Here is a 25,990-nt window from a genome sequence, read left to right on the forward strand (position 1 = left end):
TTGTTGAGCAAAATAATACAAACAAAAAGTATACCAACCGAATAGAAAAAGCATAACAATAGCAGTATTCAAAGAGTGGTGCAAGAAAGATTCTGAAAACTATCGGCTATCGTGGTGTACTATATTTATAATAAGACAGCTTACCAAGAAAACTCTTGAATACACCAAATTAACATACATGTGTTTTGTTGACCTTACAAAATCATTTGATTGAGTAAGGCTTTCCGATGTTGTGTGACTCCTTGAAAGTGCATCCCGATGTAATAAATATTGTCGTGAAGCTGAGCATCATTAGACAAGTATAAGAACAGAGTGCCCCGCAGTACTTATACAAACCGGGATAAGACAAGGAGACAGTGTAAGCGTTGCACTCTTCAACTTGATTATGGACGAAATAATAACTGATGTGAAAAGAGTTGTCAGTTTGGAAATGAAGAATTGTGAATAGTTTGCTACCCTGTAATTGGCGGGTCAAGATAAACATTCAGAAGAATATCAATTCGAAAAAAAAACAGTAATAAAATCAAACATGAACATACCTCTATGCCAAAAACAAAATCTCTAGCAATTGCAGGGGAGCCACGTTGTTTCAAATTGGCAGTTTACAACAAGCCTACAGAAGAGGTGATGCGGTTTAAATATATAAATATCTTGGTATCAATATTAGGAGCAACACGAACCTCCATAAAGAGAGATTACCAAGGATAGTCAAAGATAGATTATCAAGACTAAACAGATCCCTCTGAAGACCTCTTATACGACGATATAAAAGGTAGAGGAGCACAAGTTCATAGCAAAGACTATGAATAATTGAGAAACAAGACAGATGTCATAATATGAAAAGAAGAAGCGTAGTAATTAATTAGTAAACTTAAATTTACAGAGTACTTACAAGTTAAACTTTTACTAGAACATGTGCACGTGATCTGTATTTTATAGTGTGTGTCACTCCAACAATAAAAAGTGTATAAACATTTTTTAAATTTGTACTAAATATCTTGGAATCTAACCAGTCTCTTATTTTTTCAGCTGATGGAGCAGATATATATTGCCCCATTATATTATTGACTTTGCTATAATCAATACAAATTCTAGATGTCTAGTTTTTCTTTGTAATTGTAATAACGTGATGGCTAATAAATAGGTTACTTTTTAATTGGACTTTCCGTGTTCACAAACAGTGCAAGTATTTGGTGTACACACCTGATTATATTTTTGGTGTCCATTTATTAAGAATGTGCTTGCACATTTTCAATACTATTTAAAACATTTAATATCTCATTTCTTTGATGGATATCATTTTGTAACAGTGTGGCTCCACAATTAAACTATTAACTCTACGTTTCTTTCTTCGACTTATTTGAATACTGTCTACGTATGCCAATTTGCAATTGGGCAGATTCCATTCCAAAGAAATGTAAAAATATAAAAAGAAATATAGTAATTACACTTACCTACTTAATACAGTGTTTCCCGGGTTAAAACGAAACACGCTGGTTATTCGCTAAAACGGGCTTTATGTTTGGTGTAAGTTAAAAGCCCAAAATTAAAATAAATATACATGTTTACATATGCATAGACTCACATTTCCATACATACCATATTTATTGTTTGTTCACACTATTTGCTATTCCTTGAAAAATCAAAAGAGTAATATGAAACAATTCGTTGTTTAAATGATGGCCTACAGACCGATCTAAAATAATACAATTTTTGGATATTTAAGGATATAGGAACGTGATAAAAATGTCAACTTAGTATTCGTTGCATATGGTACTACATGACGGGTTAAATTTCCGGTAACCATCACTTTGCATACATTTAAAATTTTCGCTGTTTATTTATTAGAAAATACATACTCTCCATAATACTCATTTTACTACCCAGAGAAGGGTTCCCTACTTAGAAACTAATAGAATAGAAAAAACTTCATGTATTACTAATAGTGTCTTATCCTATAATCACTAAACTTTCCATTGTATGGAATGCTCATTACCTAGTTTAACCATAACGGAGGCCAATGTCACATGAACTTCATAAAATCGTGTGGTTTATTTGCCCTGCTCTCTTTGTTATTAAAGTAATACAAATTAAATCAAAATTTGATTAATCGTTGTTGTTTTAATCGCTCTTGTTAAAGTAAAATGATTTGAAAGAGAATGTTCTTTTCTTTGTTAAACCTCGTTTATTCGTTGTAACAGTTGTTTGCGAATGTCGTAGTAAGTACGATTTTTGTCCAGCTGAACGCAAACCCACACTCTATAAATATGACCTTGTTATTGAAACACGAACCGCAGCTGAGAGTGTTCCATTGCTTCGATTCTTTCAAGAACTTCCTGCTGTTAACGACTCGTTTGAGTACTACCTTTATTAGACGTATTATTTTTCTTGTTTTTAAAGGAAATTAAAACTGAATTTTTGGTGCATCTGGTGACAGTTTTTTGGTTTCCCCCCTTCTTTATCTTTGTTCCGTTGTAGGTTTACAAAAATAACTAATGGAAGACTTTTTACGACGACGGCTCTATAAATATCTTATATGGTCTGCGACTGTGTGACTCCGGTAGGACGTTATTCATTAATAATTCACGTTACATCTTTCGCAATGTGTACCTATTGGCCTATTCTAGCTTATTATGCATCGCGTGCCATCATGAGACTAAAAAAAACAAGGAGGCGTTTTCCGTCGGTTTGAATCCATACATAAATTGTTCATTGATTGAAAGGCGACCTTTGAATAGAATTTTGAAAGAGGCTGAATTTTTCTTATTTTGTTACCGTTGGGGTGTCACGGGTCGTTTAACGTCGGCGTATCAACTCAATTAAGCTTTTATCGCGTCACAGCACCGGATGTGCTGACCCTTACTCTTTGTCTCTTTCTCCCCTAAGAAGTTATTTTCATTTATCTTGATTGCTTTTGATGATCTCGCGTGTATTATTATTATTTAAGTTGATTTATTTGGATTTCAAATAAATGTTTTTAAATTTTCAATTGTCTTTTTAAAAATGTAACTCAATTAACGTCACAGAATCCGATATTTAGGCTCCTTTGCTGGATGCTCAAGTACCGTTAACCGAAAATCGCTGTGTGGGCGATTTTTATAACGGTGCTTCAACTGTAAAAGAGTTAAAAAGAGATTTCAAAAAGACTTTTAAGATCAATTTATTAAAAAAAAATTTTAATTTATAATATTTTTCGATTTCTTTTCAGATTTTGCAAACGTAGTATAGTATAGTATACTAAACGAGATTCTCCACTAAAAATGGAGATAAGTCGTGACACCAGCGGCTCTACAGGACACCTGTCCAGTTCGGGTAGCATCGGTGGTGGTATGCATCATTCCCATTCGACGCCGGCAGGAGTTGATGGCGGTGTAAGAACGCCGCCGGCAACACCGAAAAAGGGAGGAAAGATGCTGGCCATCAGAGTTCAGATGCTCGATGATTCGATCACTATCTTCCAAGTACAGGTCAGTATAAAGAAAAATGCATCAAAAAGAACTAAAAAAAAAGGACTCAAAAAAAGAGTTTAAAAAAAAGTATTTATAAATCGATTTTATACGAAACTGTCAACAACACAATTGGAGGTGTTAAGTGTTTGACTAAACCTTCATAAATCACAACCTTCATAAACATCTATCTTAAAGTCAGTTTTAAACCTTGAAATTCGATATCCAACGCATTGTGGGCAAGGTGCAAAAGATTATGGTATTTTTGCGACTATTCTAATGTTACGTAAGGTTTAAATAGTGTTTCAACCATAATTTAAACCGCATAAAAAGTAGTTTTGATTTAAAAATAATATTGTATCACGATGACCTGTTTTGTTATCGTCACTTTTTATCGCAGTTTTTGCCATCACGGATGTTACTAAATTCCAGAAATATTTCTCTTTGTTTTTCTTTATCATTATTTCGTTTGTTGAAATATCTTTTTAGATCGTTTAGCACAGAAATTTTTTTTACAAATAATGATTCATTACATTTCTACCATAAAAATAACTTCGTCTACATTAAATCGTTCAAAATGAATAAATCACTTGATTAGAATTACTAATTGAAATCGTGACTTAAATTATGAATGATTATAATGGGTGAACTCTGGTATATTAAATGTTAATAAAATGATTGCGAAAGTGACACCTACACTAGATCCTTCAAGATATCTCCCATCTAAGTCTTACTATTTTACAATTTTGTGCAGATCATACATTAGCGTCATGAATCAAGTAATGTGTCAATACTCAAGACTAAGGAATTGAAAAGGTCGTAATTACTACTTTTACCTCCAACTAGCAGAGCACCTGCAAACATCCTTAAAATTGAATAATTAGATAATTGAAAGTAATTCTAAATATTCATTGCATAAATCTAATGTATTGTAGTAATGAAGAGATGCTAGTGTTGTAATTGGTTCTGGACAGCGTCGATGATCTGAACGTAACTATAACTATTACAAAGCCCCTGCGAGTTGGTAAACCAAACAATACTAAAGCTAACCGTATACCGCAATTCAAGTACGGTTTGGCGAACATAATAGAAAACGATGTTTAACATGCCGTTTATTTCAAATGATAGTATTAATATTTATTGATTGCACGTATATTCAGAATTATGCGATAAGACTACTTACACTAATAAGCTTGATCGCCAATGCCATAGGTATTTAGGCGTACTTTCTGTAGTGCATTAACTCCCTTGATTAGTATTCAATGTTTTTGCTAGTAATAGGGAAATAACGGAACTCATTCTTAATAAAATTAGAAAACTTAACAAGATATAGAAAATATAATAAATAATAACATAAACATTATTCTCTTACGTTAATACGGCAATTAATGTCGGCCGAGTAACTGCTATATATTCTAATAGCTGTTCTCCAGGTTGCAGTTAATGGAAGAACTTCTAGTACAAAAAGTGAGGTTCATCGACATTTTTGGATACAAAACTGATTCAACTAAAAATGGCGAAAAATTATAGAATATTGTTATATTGGTGTATGATATAGATGCCACATTTATGGCAAGAAAAAGATGTTTTGCATTAATTAATGATCTTAGTGAAGTCATACTTTAAAATTAAGTTACTTCTCTGTCAGAAGTAGTTCGCTTAGGTGGCTAATTTGTAACGAATATACAAATTGAAAATTCGAGATAGCCGCATAAATGTAGGAAATGTCGTGATCATAGAAGAAAATAATATAAATCCTACAAATTAAGTATTTATAAAAATTATGCATAGTTTGATTAAAGAGCACCTTTTTAGAAGAATGCAGAAAAATTAAAAACATTTAAAAGTACTTATTAAGACTCAATAAAAATCAATGATTTTTTATTAATTTAACAAAATTTTCTTAGATGGTTGATTCAAATTCATTAACAACGTTGACTGTTCAATTTTCTGCATTAAAAAGGAATTAGGTCTAGATCCCCAATAAAACCTTGAAATTGGTCATTGTAATTTCATTTTTTTTTTATGGTCTTGAGGTTCATTCGTCTGCATGAGTGCCATGCAATCTGAAATCTCTTTCTTGAATTGTCGCGTCATGAGCAGTCTAATTCCAGATGTCTTTTTGGATACTAGTACCTGCAATCTATGTAGTGATTCAAAACCTCATATCTAAAATTTATGTCATTTCATACTTCGTTTTAGAGCTTGGACAGGTTAATCAATACACTTTCGACAATTTTATTTGACATGTGCGATTTCAGCCATTTTCTTTAAATGTGGAAGTCAGTGTAGTCACAGACATTTTCTTATAGTTTAGACGTCAGTCACTATAATAATAGTCGTATAATAAATTTCGTTATTTGTACCGTCTTGAAATTTGTAACTAAAATGATGTTCGATAGTACTTATTATTACTTTATTAAATATAATAAAAAGATCAATTCAACTTTAATGTCAGAAACGGATAGAATGTTGTTATCTATTAATGGATGTGTAACGTTGCACTTTTTAACACGTTGACTGCCGAACCAATTTTTGGCATATTCACGCCAGATGTTACACGCCGGTATGTAATAATTTTGATTATGTGATCGATCGAGCCGACCTAGTACAAAAGCTTTTATTGAAACATTTAATGCACAAATCCTTTTTAAGTTGCTTGCTAATCTCCTTTCATGATTTGTTTTCGCCATTTCGTAACACATCTGACTTGGGTCCCAGACAGTTCATGACGTAAAGAACGAATTCTGCTTGGCGTAACGGTTTGAACTTCTGCTGCAGAAAGGCGAACATTGCATAAACCATAAGCAATTGTTTTGTGATTTCCATTTATTGTTAGCAAGTATCACTTCCATACTTCAACTAGTGAATCTGAGTGCTTTGTAGATAACATCAGAACGTACCGCTTATCTTTCCAGGAAAGAGCAGTTATTCCCTCTTTTACATTATTTTCACCGGTCTTAAGTTTTTTTAAATCACTTCGTGCGGATTTCCTTTGCGATTTTTCCTCAAAGTGCCAATTTGTTGTGTTTGTCTATCTAGAACTATTAAAATCTTTTATATCCGTTTTGAACACGTGCAATTAGTCAGTAGGTTTTGAATAAAAATTACACTGAGGTGATTTATATGTTAATTTATCTAGAACTGTTCTGCCAATGATTGATAGACCAATTGCTCGTGATTACGGTTTTTCCGCAATACAGCGTTGACTTGGTCATTATGACCAAGACGCACTTCTACGATTATCTTTACAGGGGTGATAAATAATTGAAAACTTCTGTCATGGGCATCATGCGCCAAAGAATGAAAATTTTATCCACTCATGAAATAAGTCCCCGGCTCCAACTTAAAATAGTAGAGATATATGTTCAGCATGCAGGATTTATTCATTATAGACAGAACCAGCAAAAACCGAACAAAGATAGAAAATTAAAGAAAACTAAAATTATTACCAATTTATTAGATAACATTTATTTATAATGAAACCCTTGCACATACCTATAATAATAATGAATGAATTATTAAATTCAAATATATCAGATTTAGTTCGAACACTTTAATGTCAACTACTGTAGAATAATGTCTTACTTATCTTCACGTTATAATTAATTATGTGGTGTATCTCTTATTTTTCATGGTGTTATTTTCTAATAATCTTTTTAAACATATTTAGGGCAGATGATTAACAATCTTTTCTGTGAACAAAGACATCTACGTAGTTGGAAAGGTTAATCGGATAATATTTGTGTTTTTAGATTGATAGCAAAGCAGTTCTTATGATCATCTTTTGTTAGTAAGGAGTCGCATGATACGGTCAGAAGATGAAGCCAAAAATCGTCGATTCTTCACACGTGACTATTGCGCCAGAAGACTAATAATAGCAAAATACCTTTATTACTATTTAAACTATGTTTTCTTCTGCATGCAAATAAGAGAGGAAGGCCAACCGAAGAAGTCATGATATCAGAATTAAAATTACAAAAGGCTGATCCGATTTTAATGTAAAAAATATCTTGAACCTGTAGGTATGTCCTAAATGTATAGAGGTCTTCCTACAAATGATCTTGGTCGAGATATTCGGTGGGTAAGATTTGGGAATCTTTTTGTTTTAAAATTGCTAAGCAGTGATTACTAATCTTGTTAGAGATTGCGTTTTCTATACTTTCTCAAAATTATCTCTAGGTATGTTATGATCTAATTTTTACAGTTGACGTAAATCCATATCAAAAGCCTTTGACAGATGCAAACTTATAGCATACACGTAATCGTTATAAATCATTACATATATTAATAAAAAATAAGTGTTACAAAATTCAAAAATAGAAGAATCGGTACCTGGCCCAAGAAGTAAATTATTCTGCTTGTTTATCTAGTCTGTTTATGTAGTATAAAATGCGTACATAAATAATATTCTTTTATTATTGGGTCTTAAGGAAGCAAGAAAATAAAGTAGTTGGTCTACAGCTTTCAGGTTTCAATCTATCATCCTTTTATAAAACAGAATTGTAATAGAGTGTTTAAGAGATGCTACAAACATTCTCGTTTCCATTCTTTGTTTTGCAACTGTTTGTCAATATAACTGTTTTTGTGTATATTATTTATTTATACGCTGTTGTGAAGCGACAACACCTTGTTGACCTACGAATTTTCTGTAACATAGTATATTCAAGATGAAGACTTCCAAAGGCTTTTTTGTTAAACAATGTTTGCAGTAATTCAAAACGACATTTGCAGAATTTGTCTATTCGTCATTATCAGCTTGCTTAATCATCTAAAATATTTATATTGGTCTGTTTTCTGATCTTTAGCTTTTCTTTTATTAGTTACTTAATTCCTTCGATGGAGTCAATACTTATTTACGCACATCATTTCATTTGTATGAAATATGTAATCATTTTATAACGCACCTTCAATTGCCATTTACAAATAACTATTCTGGACTAGTTGCTAATATATTGGCACAGCGGGTAAATAAAAAATCTGTTATTGTTGATTTAAATTTGATACAATTGTGTTTGGCAGATAAGTTCTTCTAAATCCACTCTATCAAATCACGAGCATATTCTGATATAGATGGAAATTACTGAAATTGTGCGATATCTGAATTTAACTTAGAAAAGCCTAATATTTATTTTTAGTGATTCTATTTTTCTTTCAAATGTTTTATTTGTTAGGATTGATTGAGTATGTTGTACTTACCTTTCACTCTGACTTCTCTCATTTCATAATGACGAGTTTAAAGTGAATTAACTAACGTTTGAAGTTCGCTTGTGATTCCGCTCAACACTTCTACCGCGAGAAATCAACTGGAGTGGCTTACACTTCATTTTATCGTATTTTTACACAATTTGATTGGAATTTTGTACCTAATTTTTATCACGACGCCGATTAACTTATCTCAATTTGAAGTGCCCGTTTATAAAAATCATCAATTACGTTTGTTATTAGCTACATTTTTTATTTGTATTGTTAATACATCGTTCTTACTCATTAACTTTCAACGTCATTTTCTACAACTTAAAGAACTACCTACATTTGACATTTAAAAAAGGGCGATAATGTAGATAAATAATACAACAAGAATGTTGATACTTGGCATACTTTATGCTTAATCCCTTGTTTACCCAAGCGACTTCACAGGTAAACTGTGTAAAAAGCAAATATTTGTTATATGCACATTGCGTAATACGGTTAGTTTGGTTGAGTGATTCACGAATGATTTCATCACTAACTAAAGAATAAATTGATGTCGACTGATATCGAATCAAGTTTGTGGTTATCAAAACTGATAACAGTTACAAGTCAAAAACAAAAGCTGTATGTGTCTTGAACCGTCGAAACATTGATATTAACAAAACTTTTAGGTCGCCAAACTTTCCAGTATGTTTCCGTTGAGTTTGATGAGCTCAACGCCCTCCGGTAACTTTAGAATTCAGTTCCAATCGTCCTGAATTTCTCACGGGAGGAGAAAATATTATTTGTTCTTGCCGCAAATCGCCGGTTCATTTTGTGCTTCGGATTCCATCGTTTCTAATTCAGTTACCGTAGCCCATAAGTCTCTGGTGTGGTGAAAAATGGTGCCCCTAACTTCGTGAATCCTTTATAAACGTTTTAAATTTCCGCAGCGGTACGTAATATGTCACAGTCGGCGAGTTACGACGTCCTTACGTCATCCTTTTGCTGGTATCCGTGACGATCTACGACTTGAACGTGACGTCGTCCAAAAAGGTCTTTGCCATCACGGATTTGTTATTACCACTAACCCAACATATATTTAGACGGTAACATCTATTGGGACATGTTCTAAACACAAATAAACCCGGGTTCGAATAGCTTCTGTTGTCGTTTGCCTGTAGCACCCTCCGAGTTATTGGAAATCCCGAGAGCTTTGACACCCCTATGAATACCTCCGAAGTATTGAGAGGAGAGAAAATAGTCTAAAAAGAAAATTCGTTTCTTCCGAATCGTTATCCTTAAGGTGTGTCCTTATTAAAGGATTTTGAAGGATAATCCTTAGTGATATTGAACTGGGGGCTGTTTGATATGTAGATGTCGACTTTCCATCGACTTTGTCGCAGTCGTAATTCCCTTAATGGATACAGTGAGGCCGGCTCGGTTACGGTCGTAAAATGTAAACGTACTTTTACGATACTTTCATAATCTATTTTATATGACTGTGACAATACATCATGGTGTTTGTTTTTTTACTCCTTAAGGTCATTTTGCTGTTAGAATAACTATGTTATTATGAATAAAATATTAAGGGAATTTTTGTGTAATTTTCTATGGTTGATTGGAAAATAAATGAAATTGTTTCATAGAGAGTTTTGCAACATTAAAGTAACAGAAAACGACCTTTGCCGGTGAAAGTATTAATTAATTTTAAAACGAAGTCGATTAAATGGTTAGTTTACATTTGCACCGTTTGATTTATTTGGTTAATAAACACGTTTTTTCTAAATTTATCTTGTTTTATTTTTGTTTCGTACTTTCTGTTTTGTATAAAATTTAAAAGTCAAATTGATTTTTACGTTAAACGATGCCAAAACTTCTTATTCGACTCGAGCTTTGGCACAGTACCAGCGAGTTTGTCTTTCCCGTTGGGTTAACAATAATTGGGTCGCTTAGAAATTTCAAAAGTGCACTTAACCTTGTCCAACTTCGACTCTGAGCTGCATTACCTGCCCCTACAGTGTCGACAGAAAAGCTCTCGGGTCAGCCTCGAGGGGCTAAACACCGGGCGTAACCCCGTTTTCAGGGCGATTTAATTGAATTTTTGAGTTGACGCCTCACTGCTATGCTCTCTTGGGATTCTGCAAACTCAACTTTTTTTATGCGATTATTCGTATTTGAATTTTAAAAAAAGCTTTGAGTGGGTTTATTTTTAACTTTTATATCTCAATCGTGTTTTATAATCTCAAAATTTTTAAGTTAAATCAACTTCTTAGTTATAACGGTTGTTTACTGTCTTGAGAAAATTAGATGAGGCATTGTGCATGCACAGTTAGTTTTGCAATATCGGAAATTCCGTAACGCCAACGGTATGTTGGAGGAATTATACAGAGGCTTTCGGTGACCTAATATTCAGTAATTTGCATCGTATGGTTGTTTGTGAATGTTTAAACAAATTAGTATTATTAGCGAAAATTGTAATTCAATGCTCTCTCGAATGAAAGCATTGTATTAAGATAAATAGGTTAAGCTGTCACTTGAGAATGGAGATATACATAACATATTTTCGAAAACAATGCGATATAAATTTGAAGAGTTTTGTTCTATTTTGGTCCGGTTTGCAAGTCAAATATCTAGGACATACAGGTGCCGGAAACGCAAGGAACATTTCCAGATTGGTCGATACAGTTACGTAGGATATTTTATGTATTTTAAGATCTTTAAAATTTATATTTTCACGACCATTTTTTTTTTTTAATCGAATTCGAATGACGTTCAAGGTGCTAAACTTAGCGGGTAATTGGTATTCCATCGTGCGCTATTTAAGGCATTTGCATTTTATTGACAATTTAAATCGATAAATGTCCTTTGGAGCGCAAACTAGCGCTGGTCGACGATAAAGTCAAATTTATTAGAGACCAGCTGCCGGGATTTCTCGTTTCTTAAGTGGTGATGAAATATCTGCAACTCCTATTAAGGACACTATATTATTTAATGAGATCAATTGGAACAATAGATAAGCGTATAGAACGAATTAATTTTTAAGAAAATTCTATTTTTTTTTTCAGGCTAAAGCTGTGGGAAGAGTGCTGTTTGATCAAGTTTGCAAACAGCTTCACCTTCTCGAAGCTGATTATTTTGGATTAGAATATCACGATCTATCAGGAACAAGGGTAAATTTAACTTAATTTTTTTATTAAATCTTATTTACATTTTTATTTTTATAATTACAGTATTGGTTGGATCTACAAAAGCCAATTTCAAGACAACTGGGTTTATCTCTTGTAGACCCTTTATTATGTTTTTGTGTAAAATTTTACACACCAGATCCAGGTCAGCTCGAAGAAGAATACACGCGCTATCTCTTCTGCCTCCAGGTGAAAAGGGACCTTGCACAAGGACTTATGCAATGCAACGATAACACGGCAGCTCTTATGGCTAGTTATATAGTTCAAGCGGAGTGTGGTGATTATGTCTCAGAAGATTATCCAGACCACACTTATTTATCGACGTACAAGTTTGTTCCTCATCAAGATCATGATATGGAAAGAAGAATCATGGAGAATCATAAAAAACACGCGTAAGTTCATTTTGAATGATTAGTCGATTTAACTATGATGGACTTTTTAGAGGTCAGTCACCAGCGGAGGCGGATTTAAATCTTTTGGAGACCGCTAGAAGATGTGAATTGTATGGAATTAAAATGCACCCAGCCAAAGATCATGAAAACGTACCGTTGAACCTTGCAGTAGCTCATATGGGAATAGTTGTTTTTCAACAATACACGAAGATTAACACGTTTTCTTGGGCAAAAATACGAAAGATTTCTTTTAAGAGGAAACGATTTCTGATTAAACTACATCCTGAGGGTTACGTAAGTTATTATTTTAAATTTTTTTTAATGTACTTTTATTATTATTTCTTTGCAGGGGTATTATAAAGATACTGTGGAGTTTTTCTTTGAGGGAAGAAATGAATGTAAAAATTTCTGGAAGAAATGTGTCGAAAATCATGGATTCTTTAGGTGTTCGTCTGTGAAGAATGTATCAAGACATAAAACAAGGGTACTTTCAAGAGGAAGTTCTTTTAGGTAAAACACAATTTTTAAATATTTATTACCGAGTATATTATGTATTTTATTTTACAGGTACAGTGGTAGAACTCAAAAGCAGATAGTAGAATTTGTTCGAGATAATTACGTAAAACGGCAAGCATTCCAAAGGTAAGTTAAAGATAGCATGTTGCTCATATTATCCCATTGCCAATCATGTTATTTCATACAATTTTAACTTTCTATAACTAAACGTCAAAATTTTCTCAAAGATCTTCTTTGATTTTGTATTTGGGCCTGTTAAGTTTGTACATACCTTGCGATTTTTTTTTATTTTGCATAGTACCATCATATGGCTTTATTAGTAATTATCATTTATTATTAGTAAGGATTAAGTATTGTGTGTCCGATGGTTGTAATATACCAAATTGATGCTCTCTCTGATGAATAAAACGCTTTAAGACCTTGTAATCGGTTCGTTCCGCAATCGTTTCGGCTAAGTTGAAACTGTGTTGATGTAGACCCCTGTGACGTTTGGAGCATGGTTGTTGTAGCGATTGGTCAGAACTTGCTGTTACCGATAACTTGCTCTGTCGGTTCGGAATTTTAAATGTTACCAAGGGAAAGAGGATCGGATTTTTGATACGTTTTATTAGAAGAAAATTCAAAATCACAATCAATATTAGTTAAATGAAACGAATTATGAATGAATGTCGTAATTTAATGTTGTCCAAAACGTGAGCATGAGAATGTGCCGTTCTTGATGTTAAAAGGACGATAACAACACACCAATTAGCTCGATACTACTGTGCTCCATAATAACGTACTGAGAGGCGTGCACCTTTAATATACATTCTAGCCTTAGTTTGCCGATCGAACCACTTAATAAACGTAAACGTGGTCCGTACGGTGCGGTTCGATTTGCGTTTGGCGTTCATCCTCATTCTCTTGTACAGGTCGGCATCGTTTCGACACACTAGCGCTCATTCTAGTGCTGTCAACATGCACAACAGCACTGTCGGAAACAGCATTTCTGCCCATCCTCTGTTGCCGCTTGCTGACAGCAACCTCAGCGGTAGGTACTCTATTAGCTCTAAATGCCGAACGCTAGTTGCTAGCCAGACGAGATTTCTCGGAGGGCCGCCGCACGGGGCGAAAGCTCATTTCGTGTACCCTCTTGTCTGTTTGTTGCAGTGGAAGTGTCCAAACTATCGGGGTCGCTGGGTTCGATGGGCGAAGTTGTGGGGTACCAGGATTCTCTGACGACGAAGTCAGCTTATCCCCACCGCACCACAGCTATGTCTTGGAATTCGGTAACCGACACGCGGCCTATCACGCTACCTGCTCAGACGATGAGCTCGCCATCACCTCCTCTGACGACGCAATCGGTAATATAAAACTAATCAATTTATTCCTTGATAACAAAGTTTGTCTTTAGGCATCTCCAGTAACCTCTGCGACTACGAGCCCGCAACATATCCCATACGAGATCAACATCCACCACCCAGCCATCATCAGCAGTTCCCCTGTCGCCGTTCGCGCAGCAGTTCACAGGGCCGATACAGGTACTCTCACGCGCACTCGCACCACCACTGTTGTCCGGACGCCCTCTAGCCATAAGTCAGAGGGTTTCCTCGATCACCGACACTCGCCCCCACCGCTAACAAACAGCTGCCCCTCGCAGACGCAATCGCAAAACGACCTGGACGCAGCTCGCGACGCCGTCTCAGGGGCATCGGTCGTCTCAGAGCGACGTCCGGTGCCTTCAAAACGTCGCATATGGCAACGTAGCGCAAGTTGTCGCGATCTTTACGATTTCAGCTTCGAGGACTCCGGCCAGGCCAAACGGCGAATTAAACCGCCGAAGCCTGCGGAGAAAGTCGAAGAACGCAAGCTTGAATCCCCCGTTACTCGTTACGACGATCATCGCGTCCTTTATGAATCTCTATCGCGAAATACTAGCCTGGAAATTCATCAGGATATTATGGTTCCTGATCAAAAAGTATACTCTAGTAGTTATCCTGGGACAACTCCGTTGTATTCGCAGGAATCCGTTGAGGATCCTGGGAATTACGACTTGCGCGATTCACAAGATGATTTGTCCCACGATAGTTATGAGTTACTTGAACGATCTGACGATGATTACAGTACTTCCGGAGATTATAAATACCGAAAGGCCAAACAAATTTTGAACACGCGTAGTTGTAGTTTAGATTCAGGTAATTATCTACCTTCCGATACCGATTCTGATAACGAACGGAAACTCAAATGCAAGAGTAGTTCCGATGTTCACGCCGATATTTTCTCGATAGAAGATCCGAGGGATTTCCCAAGGGAGATAATACCGAGAAAATCGGATGGGAGCTTCTATAAAGCTTTCAAGTTAGGTTCTCGTACTTCTAGTCTTGAGTCAAAGAGCGATTATTATGAATCCAAGTCACGTTCGAGCAAGGAAAGTCTTAAGAAACGTGAACGAAGTCTTGGATCTCGCACTTCTAGTCAAGAATCGAAGAGTGATTACGACATAAAGAAACAAAAAGCTGCCGACACATTCCGGAAAGCTTACATCGAATCTCGTACTTCTAGTTTAGATTCTCGAAGCGAATACTACGATGCGACATCTTTGAAACATGATGAGAGCAAACCTAAGTATCATCACGATTACGATAGGAAAATACAGTTTGAACGAAATTATGGAACACACATTTCTATTTCTAAGCATGAAAATAGCGAGATGAATAGAAATTATTCGTTGGATTTCAATAGTATACATACGTTCAAAGAAACATCCCATGTGCATTCTATTAGTTTACAGAATGTTGAAACTGAACAAAATATTCGTATAAAAAACTTTGAGCAAAATACGATTCCAAGAACGCAAAAACAAAAAACTACACCCCAAGAAAATGATTCTAAAGACGTACATATTTGGCCAGAGAGTATTCCTGGACTTCCAACAAAAATTCCAGTTATACGAGATTGGACTTCAAAAAGTAGATCTACAGAATCGGAAAGTAACATTTTTAGTTTTGACGAGGACAAGATTCAATCGTTGCAGGAAAGCGATATTGATGTTCCATTTGGTGTTGTTCCAAATATAGATATTCGAAGGAAAAAATCCGAAAAACCATTTAGAGATATTTTCGTTGAAATCGAACCTCGTAAAGGCAGAGAATCCATTCAATTACATCAACCAATTGAAAGAACAAAATCAGATCCCAATTCGTTAGCTCGACAAAGACTTAATTCAAATTCACGAAGATTGTTACTTAAACATCAAAAGTCTATAGATTTAACACCTGCAGAATCTAGCGATGAAGATTATTTATACAAACAAATTCCAAGTGCCCCACCAATAATGAAGTACCGCGGATCTCAATTTGAAATGCCCTCAGCCGAGTTTGGACATTTTGATATTTTAAAACGAGAAATTGAAGGACAAAAAACGAAATTTGAGGTACCGAAGAGTCAATTTGAAATCCTCGGTGCTAAAACTCAATCAGATTTTATTAATTTACCTCCTAAAAATGATGTCGATATTCCTTACGTTTTACATAAACGACATGTTATGAATGGCACAGCTTCAAAAGAAGAACCGAAAAAGGAAGTGAAAAAGGAGCCGAAAAAAGAAAGTGTTAAAGGAATTCAAGAGGTACCTGATGTAATTGAACCAAAAAAATTGAAACCAAAGAGTCCCATTGAGCCAGAAAAAACGTTCTTGTTTACGCAAAATATTGATTTATCAAAGGTAGATCCTGTTACTTTAGAAATTGATAAAAGTGTTAAACCAATTCAGCATATGTCTAGTCCAAAACGCGATATAACGAAAATAGATCCGGCGATTTTAGAAGCTTTAAATTCAAAATTGAGTCAAATTGAAAGCGATTCGCCCACAAGTTCTAAAACGGAAAGTTTGAAACCATCACAAAAAATAAAACCACCTCAGGAACCGATAATTGAACCCAAAGTCGAAATTTTAAAGAAAATTGATAAAATCATGCAGAAAAATGATATTAAAGCTACGTTAGAAAAAATAGAAAAACCTAAACCCAAAGATAAACTTAAAACTGACATGAAAAAACGTGTGATTAAACCGAGAATGCAACCCAATAAAAAGGGCGGAAAAACGAACAAAACAAAAGTAAGGATTACATCATTTAGTTCAGATGATGAGTCGTTGGATTCTGATGACGTTTTTGGTAGCGCGGAAGCAACACCTACTAAAATGGAATTTTCCCCTCCGCAAATGCGCAAAGAAATGGAGTCAATACTTAAATTTGAATCAGAAAGAAAATATTTACAGTATACGATGTCTTCAACTGAAGTAGAAGGATCACCACCGCAAACTAGAAAATCTGAATTATTACTTGATAGAACTTTAGATCCAAATTATCAAACAGAATTACGAAGAATATCTGAAAGATCACTTTCTATCCCAAGTTCAGAAGATGATTTAAATATTAAAACATCGGATATGGCACCAGTTTTCGCCGAACCTTCTGTTGTCAGTGAAGGTTTATCGACTGTCCCTGAAGATGATGGAGATAAATCTGTTGATGACACAGTGGAACAAGTTACAGTTCAAGAATTATTAGGCGAAGAAGATCTTAAAAGTATTAATGAAACTAAAGAAAAAGAGAAACAATTGTTACAAGCTGATATAGAGAAGGATTTGAAAGATTTAAAGGTTCCTCCAAAAACAAAAATTACAGAGATTTGTTCTCCATCTTTACGAAGAAAAGGACAAAGTCCTTTGTTATTTGCACATGCTCGATTGAACTTATCGGAAGGCTCTGCTTTTTCGCTGTTACAAAAGCAACAATCTTCAGAAGCTCAATTATTATCTGGTAGAAGAACCAAAAGTTTGGATGCACCTGTAATTTCTGTTAATCGTTTACCGCCATTAAATGCTTTTTCAAGTAAAGATGATACTGTTGAGGAAGAAGATCAGTGTGATTTAATACTTAAAGAATCTGATACAACCGATTATGAATCACCAACGAAACCGAAGGAGTTTATACAGAAATCTGTTGAAAGTGATGAAAAATCTGATATAGAAAAATCAAAACCGGAAATGAAATTGCAGAAGGAAAGATCGAAGGAAAACGATCAAATTGTTCCAGATGTATCAAAAGATAGAAAGAAATCAACACAGAAAATGCCGCTAAGCAAAACGAAACCTTCACCACAAAAAATTTCCAAGGAAAAAGAATTAAAACCAAAACCACCTTTGCCACAAAAAGCTGCCGTTGCAAAACCACCAAAGTTACCTTTAAGAACTTCTAATGGTAAACCGTTACATAAATCTTTATCTGGAGATAAACCAGACGATCCAAATTTGCCGAAACAAAAATCTCTTCCTACGCAAGCTTCTTTAACTCTCCCAGAAATTAAAAGAACAAAAAGTCAAGAGTTGGAATTGCAGAAAAAATTACCAACAAAAGAAAAGGCTAGGTCTTTAGAAAGATTGGAGCTAAAAAGAATAAGTAGTAAGGAAAGGACAAAATCTCAAGAAGAAAGTGATACTGAAGCTAAACGCAAAGAAAAACAACAAATGTTATACGAAACAGCTATTAAACAAACTAAAACAATTAAAAGTCCGGTTAAAGACACACTACCTGTTTTCCCACAAGTTGAGGAAATGGTTCGAGAAAGAGGTGGTAAATTAGAAATAAGTATCAACACTATAGAAAACAATACCGTTAGTTTAGAAGAAGCAATAATAATTACAAAATCACCTAAAAAACTGGACAAGAAAATCGATAAGAAACTTACTAAGAGCTTAGAATTAAATTTAACCGGTGATGAAGAGGAAGAATCACGATCAGTACAAAGATTAGGTAAAAGTTTAGATCTTGATAACCGCCCAGAAAAAGAGACATCAGAATTTGATTTTGATTTTCAACCAGATTTACCAAAAGATGAAGAACCAGCTAAACAAGAAGACGAACATTCATCTGATAACGACGACACATTACGCGAATCCGAGATGACTCAAGATATTATTTTAGAAGGAACCAGCTTGGACGTATGGCTTTCAGTCGAAGAAGTTGCAAAAGATGATAAACTTGATAACATAACAGTATTACAAAAGTCGGCTGATTTTTTTGAACACCGTCCAACAGTTAAGCCACCAGATCTCGCCAAAATTGATACAAAAAGCTCGTCGGATTCGCAGAGTATGGAAAAGATGAGCCTAGGCAACTCGTTGGACATTAAATACATCGATGACTCTGGCGATTCATCACACAAATCGGAAAAGGACGCTCAAATCACAGCGGAATTGAGAAAAGCCACTCAAACTGTTGAGAAATTATTAATGAAAAAATTAGAAAAGAAAAGAATGCAAGCTGAACTTAGCAAAAAAGAAAGCGAGGAAAAAACTGAGGAAAAAACATTAGTACACATCACTAGTGATGAATCGTTGACATCGGTGAGTGAATTAAAAGGAGAAAAAGAATCATTTTTGCATGAAGTAACCGTAAAATTAACAACCGAAAGAAGTCGGTCTGAAGATAATACTGGCTCTTGGATTACAGTGGAATGCGAAGAGTATGTTGGAACTGAAGAATCGTTTGATTACGATGTACAAGATGAAAAAGACGACAAAGAAGATCAAAAAACTGAAGATTCTAAAACCGATGATAATTTGCTTACTACCGAAATAAGATCGAGTAATAAAATCGAGTTATTAAAGCGAAGTTCTGATCAATCTCGTTCAAGCGACACCACAGGTTCTTGGACAAGCGGAGAAAAAGATTTGAGTCCTGGCCATCACAAAGAAACAGAAGAATCAAGCGTTAGTTGTTCTATGGGACGAGCAATTGGTTTAAGTCAAACTATCGAAAAATTTGCATCGAGAGATCAAATAGATAAAACTTCGCCTGATTTAGAACCGCCAAGAAGCCCGAGAAGTCCAAGAATATGTGTTTTAGGTCGTGCTTTCACTATAGATGAAGCATCCGACAAAGAACAAGAGTCCGAAGATTCTATAAGTGACGCACATGACATTCCTAAAGATTTAACACCTATCCAAGAAGTACAAGATGAATCTAATGAGACTCCATTGAAGTACAAGAAAAAACCGTATCCATTTGAAGAGAAATGGTCTAATGATTCAGAGTTATCTCAGAAATTACAACAAAAAATATGCAAGAAGTTATCTTCATCTGAAAGGAATGGTTCTTCTGTTGATGATTCGTTCTCCGAATCTAAAAGAAATAATAAATTATTTGGTGAAAAATTATCAACGGAATCAAGAAACTCCCTCGATACAGAATCTAGTTCAGGAAGTTTGGGTGTTGCAGTAAGGATGCAAAAATCCGGTGATAATAAAGAGTTTAGTTCAACATGGAAACAATTTCCGTTAGAAAGCTCGGGATCTTCAAGTTTAGAAGAAGGTATTATGCCTCCAGATCAAGATTTATATGGTCAAGAATACTTCTTAAGTAGAGAAAATTCTAGCGATTTCACCACGTTAGCCGATATCACTTACATGCAGAAAGATAATGATATCACCCCAACAAAAGATGACGACGAACCTAGTTTTCCATCAGCTTTTAATTGCCCTTGTTTAACTTCTGTTGCAATTACGGATGTTCTACACAGTTATGGAACAACTTTCTTGTCGAGGACGTTATCTAGAATCTCAGAAAGAAGTACAAATTCCGAAAAATCTAGCGTTGATGAAGATTCAACGAAAGCAAGTACTCAAAGCGATAGTTTACACGAAGAATCAGGTGCATCAAGTGACCGACAAGTTAGTATTAGTTCTGATTCACCGAGTAACGCAGCTCATGTTTCTGATTCTGATAAGAAATCAAAAAGTACGAATAATTCGAAAATTAAAAAAGAAACCAGTAAACCTAGTGATAAAATCAGTGAAGGACACCTTCCCAATATCAATAATTTATTACAAAGACAAATTTCTGATGATAGAAGAACATCGGCTGAGATGGCTGATTTATCTATTGATGAAATCGAAATAATTACATCTGAACGTGGTTTAAAACTTCGTAGACAAGGCTCTGATGATACGGTTATCGATGAAGAATGTTTTGAAGATAGGAAACGAAGTTCAAGTAGCCAAGAAAGTGAAGAGTGGCCATTACCGGATATTCCACAAACAAAACAACCTTTATTGGCTTTGCACGAATTTCCAAGCAGTGATACGTCACAACAAACAACTCAAGTTTATCAACCACCGAAAATAGTGATCCCAAAAACGTTTGGATTACGAGGATCATTAAAAAGTCAAGAATCCGAACAATGGCCAAGTCCTCCTTCGAGTGTTGCCGAACCAGTTATAGGTAACATTGAAACTTATTATGTTAATCCTCCAGAAGAAGCGTATAAAACTATTGTAGAATCCGGAAGTACTGTTAGCACTTACGAGAATGACTCGAATTCAGATAATTCAAACAGAACTTTAGATATGGACGCTGAAAAAACTCATACGTATGAAAACGTTGCTGCCGACATTGGAAGTGAATCTTTATCGGAAAGTTTGAGTGCTGGACCGAGTGGAGTTAAAATAGTCTTAGAAAAGAAATCTGAAAGTCCTTCATCAAACTCTGAGGAGATTTTGAACGACGATGTATTCACAGATTGTCCGACGACGGGGGAGTTAAGACCTCCAACTGCAATGAGGAAAAGTACTACTTCTGATGATTCATCTCACTCTGGACATAAAACAGATTTGAAACCACCTTCCAGAAAAGCTTCTCATAGTTCTTATTCGGATGAGGATTGCACAAGTTCTATTGGAACTACTTTAGAAGATGGAACTGTTCGATATGCTTTAAAACCAACGAAATGTACGCATAGTTCACACTCCGAGGATACTTCTATAGCTCTAAGTTTGTCCGAATGGTCAAATAGCACTAACACAGTGAAGTTTCAGAATTTATCAACGAGTAATAGTAATACGAAGAGTTCTGGTTTAAAAAGTGACGATAATTCTTTAACAGATATAGCTCAATCAATTTCAGAGTGGTCTAGTAGTAACAGTAACACAATGAAAGCTCAAAGTTTACAATTCCAAAAATTATCTTCGTCCACTGGTGATTCTTCAACATTAACAGAAATGATACCAACAATTTCTGATTGGTCTAGTTCTGAATCAAAGACTTTAGTCGCTCAGGTTAATCAAGCTTTTTTCAATCCACCACCACCAATACAAGAGCAACGACAAATTCGATTAGGTTCCAGTGTAGACGACGTTGAATTAAGTAATATTAGCGACGTAAAAAGTCCCCAAAACATTCCATCTGAAGACGCTGTTATTAGAGGAATAACCCGGGAAAAATCGTTTACGAAATCAACTGAAAGACCGATGGTGATTCCTTCACAAATTTTATCGGAAAGCGAAAAATCAACTGAAAGTAGCAGTATGGAACAAAGAACCGTTCATGTTCAAAAATACGATAAGGAAAAACAAAAGTATTTACAAAAAACTAAAAGCACCGAAAGACCGGTTAAGGTACCGTTAAAATTATCGAAATGTTCGCCTTATTATTCGAGTAGTTTAAGTTCAGAATCAACTCCTTTAGCTTCAACAGCAAGCGTTAGTAAAACCGCTACCGTTCCTCTAACGAGAGTACACAAAAAGAGTTTATTACATGGAAAAAGTCCACCAAGCGAAAACGATTCGACCAGCTCAATGGAATCGCCAAAAAGCAAATCGGAAACGCGTAGAGGTTACCGTAGAAGAAGACAAACCCCTCAGAAACGCTACAAAAACGAAAAGGAACACCCCAAAGAAGAATATTTTTATGTCGAACAAGGAGATTATAATCAATATTTAGCTAATCGGAGCGTTGAGGAAATGGTTTTCCAATATGATATTTCCGAAACATCCCCAGCCGGATATATTGAAGAGGGATATTTTCCCGATGGCGATTCCCAGTCTGGATCGGATATTTTCCGCATGGAACGCGATGAAGATGATCGATGTGAAATTGTCGAAGGGTTTGATGTTACTTCGATTCCACCACCCCTTATAGAAGATGATTTTGAGGCTGAGAAAGCGAATGATATCTGATTTTAAGGAAAACCCTTTCTTTGTAATTGACGGAAAGGGAAATGAATTTATAGTCAATGTTTATGTGCGTGATTTATTGTTTTTAGTCATTTAAAAAAAAAGTTAACAAATTTTTTGAGTATTGGATTTTTTTATCATCATTTTTTGGAGACTAATAATTTTTATGGAATGTGTATATATAAAATATAAACAGGTTTTATATGTAGAGCGTTTTAAAAGTGGTTTGCCAAACAAATTCTTTCTCATACGGAATACTTGTTTCAAATCTAAAATAAAAAATAATATTGGCTCTGCTATTCTTTACAGTAAATTTGCATCTAAAAAGTTAAATACAAACAAATTATTTTCAACAAGGGTTATGTTTAAAGTTATAAGTTATTTTCCATGGAGTTAATCATTAAGTTTTCAAAACATGTAACCTGTTATTTTCTACAAGTCAATCTGTCATAAACTTATTCGTTGTTAAATGAAAGCAGTAAGTTTGTTCGCAAAACAAATTTGCTGATTAGAAGAGTGATTTAATGTTATCTACACTAAACTCTTTAAAATATATTTTATGTGTTTAGAGGAGAAGCCGTTGTTTTCATGACAGGAAAGAACTTTGCAAAATATGTAGTGAACCACTCGTTGTGACCAAAGGCCTTACAGTCTTGTTCCCTTGATTTTCTTTAAATCTTTGAAATTATCTCAATATTTGTTTAATCATATTTGACACGTTTTGCCCAAATGGTGTTTGTGTTTTAACGACGTGTTCGTGTTGAATAGACTTTATCGTTCAAATTTACCAGAAAATCGTTTCTAATTTAATTTAATTAGTAGTATAATTTATTCTGATGAGTGCAACAAAAAGTTATAGGCAACAAATTATGGAAAATCACTGTTAAATTGAGAATTGCAATGATTTTTTTTTGTAAAATGGTTATTATTACATCTTAGTTGATCAAGGCATTATGTTATCTCGAAATGATTATGTTATCTAGATGCTATAAATCTGAACTTTCTCTATTAACGTAATTGGTTAATAGAGGAAAGTTCAGATTTATAAATGATACCAAATATATAAAGTAAAAGTGAATAGAGTTAGCATCGTCCTTTTTATTTATTCTTAGACTATATTTTAAAAAAATCTTATTTTCTCATTATGAAAGAGTAATATTTTGTTACAAGTTTTCCTTTTTGGTAAATTCAGCAAATATTCTAATAGTAATATTCGGCTTTATCGCAGAATCCTGTCAAACCGTTTCTGCTTGCTTTCAAACTCAAAATTCCATTCGTACATGTTAAATAATGGAAGCAAATCTATTGACACGTGAGTACATTATTTCACATAATCGACTATAAAACATGAGTTTCTAATCAATTAGAAAGTGGTCTATTAGTAAGTGGTCTCGATTTAAGGAGCCACCCAATTTTACTAAAATCATAGTCGTTGAAACATATTCTTATTCATATTTATACTTTATTGTATTCTAGATTGTGAATTTGGATTTTATTTCAATCTTATTTTTGAAAAATTTTCAAAATTTGTTCAATCTCGTGATTAACATATTTATAAAATCAGATAATTTGATAGATTTGTGTAATGGAAAAATTAAGTATGGGGATGGGGGAAAAGGTATCAATATTTTATACAATTAACTTGTCCAATATCTTCTGCTACAACGTCTGTCCAAATGTTCAGTTGTTGGCTTTATTGATAGAATTTAAAGAGCTATCTGTTCGCAGCTCATCTCCCGGTTCTGCCATGACATCGTTTGCGTAGCATATCATACTGATTTTTATCCTTGCTCATTCTATAACCCAAATTCAACGACCACACCACTTGTATAATTTTGTCCATTATCAGGTTAAACAGGAATGGGTTTAAATATCGGAATGTTAACCATTTGGATCACTTTGACAATGTTTGATTGCGATCTTTTCTCAATGTCAGTTAATCCTGTTCCTAGCACCATATTTATAGTGCGTTATTCTTCTGTTGGTGAGCTGTTGTAAGTTAGATAGATTTTCCTTTTTATGCAAGAAAAGCATAAACTTACTATAAACTACTAGTTTTCTTACTTCTTCACATAACTACGATTTGGTTGCTTCGCTGGCAGCTTGTTGTTTACGAGTTTTAATTTGTTGCTAGCAGCTGTCTACTTCATATTTGTTTGTTATATTAGTATTTTGTAGTTTATGTGCTAACTTGCTCTCGTACAGTTTATGTGTACTTTATATTAGATACTATCTTGTATTTGTCTACATATATTAGTATCTTCTTCATCTTGGTGGGCTGTTCCATTGTTATGGTGCAAGCATTAAGATTGGGACCAGTTCCTAAGGTTGAGCCTAGGTCTTACGTCTAGCATTTGTAAGGGGAGAATTTCTCTATTTGTTATAATATGTATAATCGATCATGGTCCGTTAACCCTGGTGTTACAGAATATGTATTTGTGCTGTTCCTTATGTGGTAAAAAGAATTTATTTGTTCTTATCTCACTACTGGCATTAAAGCTGATTTAAAGTTTACCATTGTCATTATTAATTGGCGTGTTATGTTTTTATTTTATGATATCGTGTTTATATGTACTTCTCAATGGAATATTGTAATTCCAGATAAAAGACACCAGAGAATTCTCTAGTTTTGAATATATCAGGCGCATATGTGCTGATTAGATGTATTGTACTTGATTAATTGTTATGGAATAATTCAATGGCATTAAAACAGAAAAAATCACAAAACTCATCATTTCATTCAGTTCTACCCTTGACCTCCAAATCTATTGCCGGGGCATTCATAACCATTAAGTTGCTCGATTATACTCAAAAACTGCCTCTATACGCACTACAATTACTCCAAGCAATTAACGATCTGACAATGTCGCTCGCTTTTCTTCTCTCTGGATGTGCCATAGCGCGTTTTAATCTGATTATGACTGATTTGAATTTGTTCTGATTACAACATTTTTAACCAAAAAAAGGTTATGAAAGGCAACCATCATCATCACATTGCTGGACGTAGGCCTCCCTCGTTTGCTTCCATAACTCCCTATCCTGAGCAATTTACATCCAGTTAGTGTGGATACGACTTAAATCGTAATGTCATCTGGTTAGATCATGACCTCTGTTCCTAAATGCATCTTGTCTTGGATCATCGTTTAGCCTCGCAATGTACTTTGCCCAGTTCCACTTCAAAGTAATCATTCTTTCAATGGTACCCTTGATTTTTGTTTTGTCTCGTATTTCAGGTTCCGGTAGTTTGTCACTTATAGATAGCCAGCCCTAACATTGATCTTT

At 34.6% G+C, this 25,990-nt stretch overlaps 1 protein-coding gene across 1 annotated transcript in view; it reads left to right on the forward strand.

The window, feature by feature from the left end:
• LOC111416840 (uncharacterized) overlaps window positions 1–22,794 on the forward strand; it is a 31,053-nt gene extending 8,259 nt beyond the window's left edge. The window contains exons 2-10 of the mRNA XM_023048942.2: window positions 3,209–3,467; window positions 11,687–11,791; window positions 11,852–12,198; window positions 12,249–12,492; window positions 12,548–12,708; window positions 12,766–12,840; window positions 13,626–13,744; window positions 13,864–14,057; window positions 14,108–22,794. Coding sequence (XP_022904710.2) covers window positions 3,261–3,467; window positions 11,687–11,791; window positions 11,852–12,198; window positions 12,249–12,492; window positions 12,548–12,708; window positions 12,766–12,840; window positions 13,626–13,744; window positions 13,864–14,057; window positions 14,108–22,711 — 10,056 coding nt within the window. The 5' untranslated portion in view covers window positions 3,209–3,260 and the 3' untranslated portion in view covers window positions 22,712–22,794. The remainder of the gene's footprint in view (window positions 1–3,208; window positions 3,468–11,686; window positions 11,792–11,851; window positions 12,199–12,248; window positions 12,493–12,547; window positions 12,709–12,765; window positions 12,841–13,625; window positions 13,745–13,863; window positions 14,058–14,107) is intronic.
• Window positions 22,795–25,990: the final 3,196 nt, after the last annotated feature.

The sequence above is a fragment of the Onthophagus taurus genome, chromosome 6, assembly GCF_036711975.1.
Source record: "Onthophagus taurus isolate NC chromosome 6, IU_Otau_3.0, whole genome shotgun sequence".
In the NCBI taxonomy this organism is placed as follows: Eukaryota; Metazoa; Arthropoda; class Insecta; order Coleoptera; family Scarabaeidae; genus Onthophagus; species Onthophagus taurus.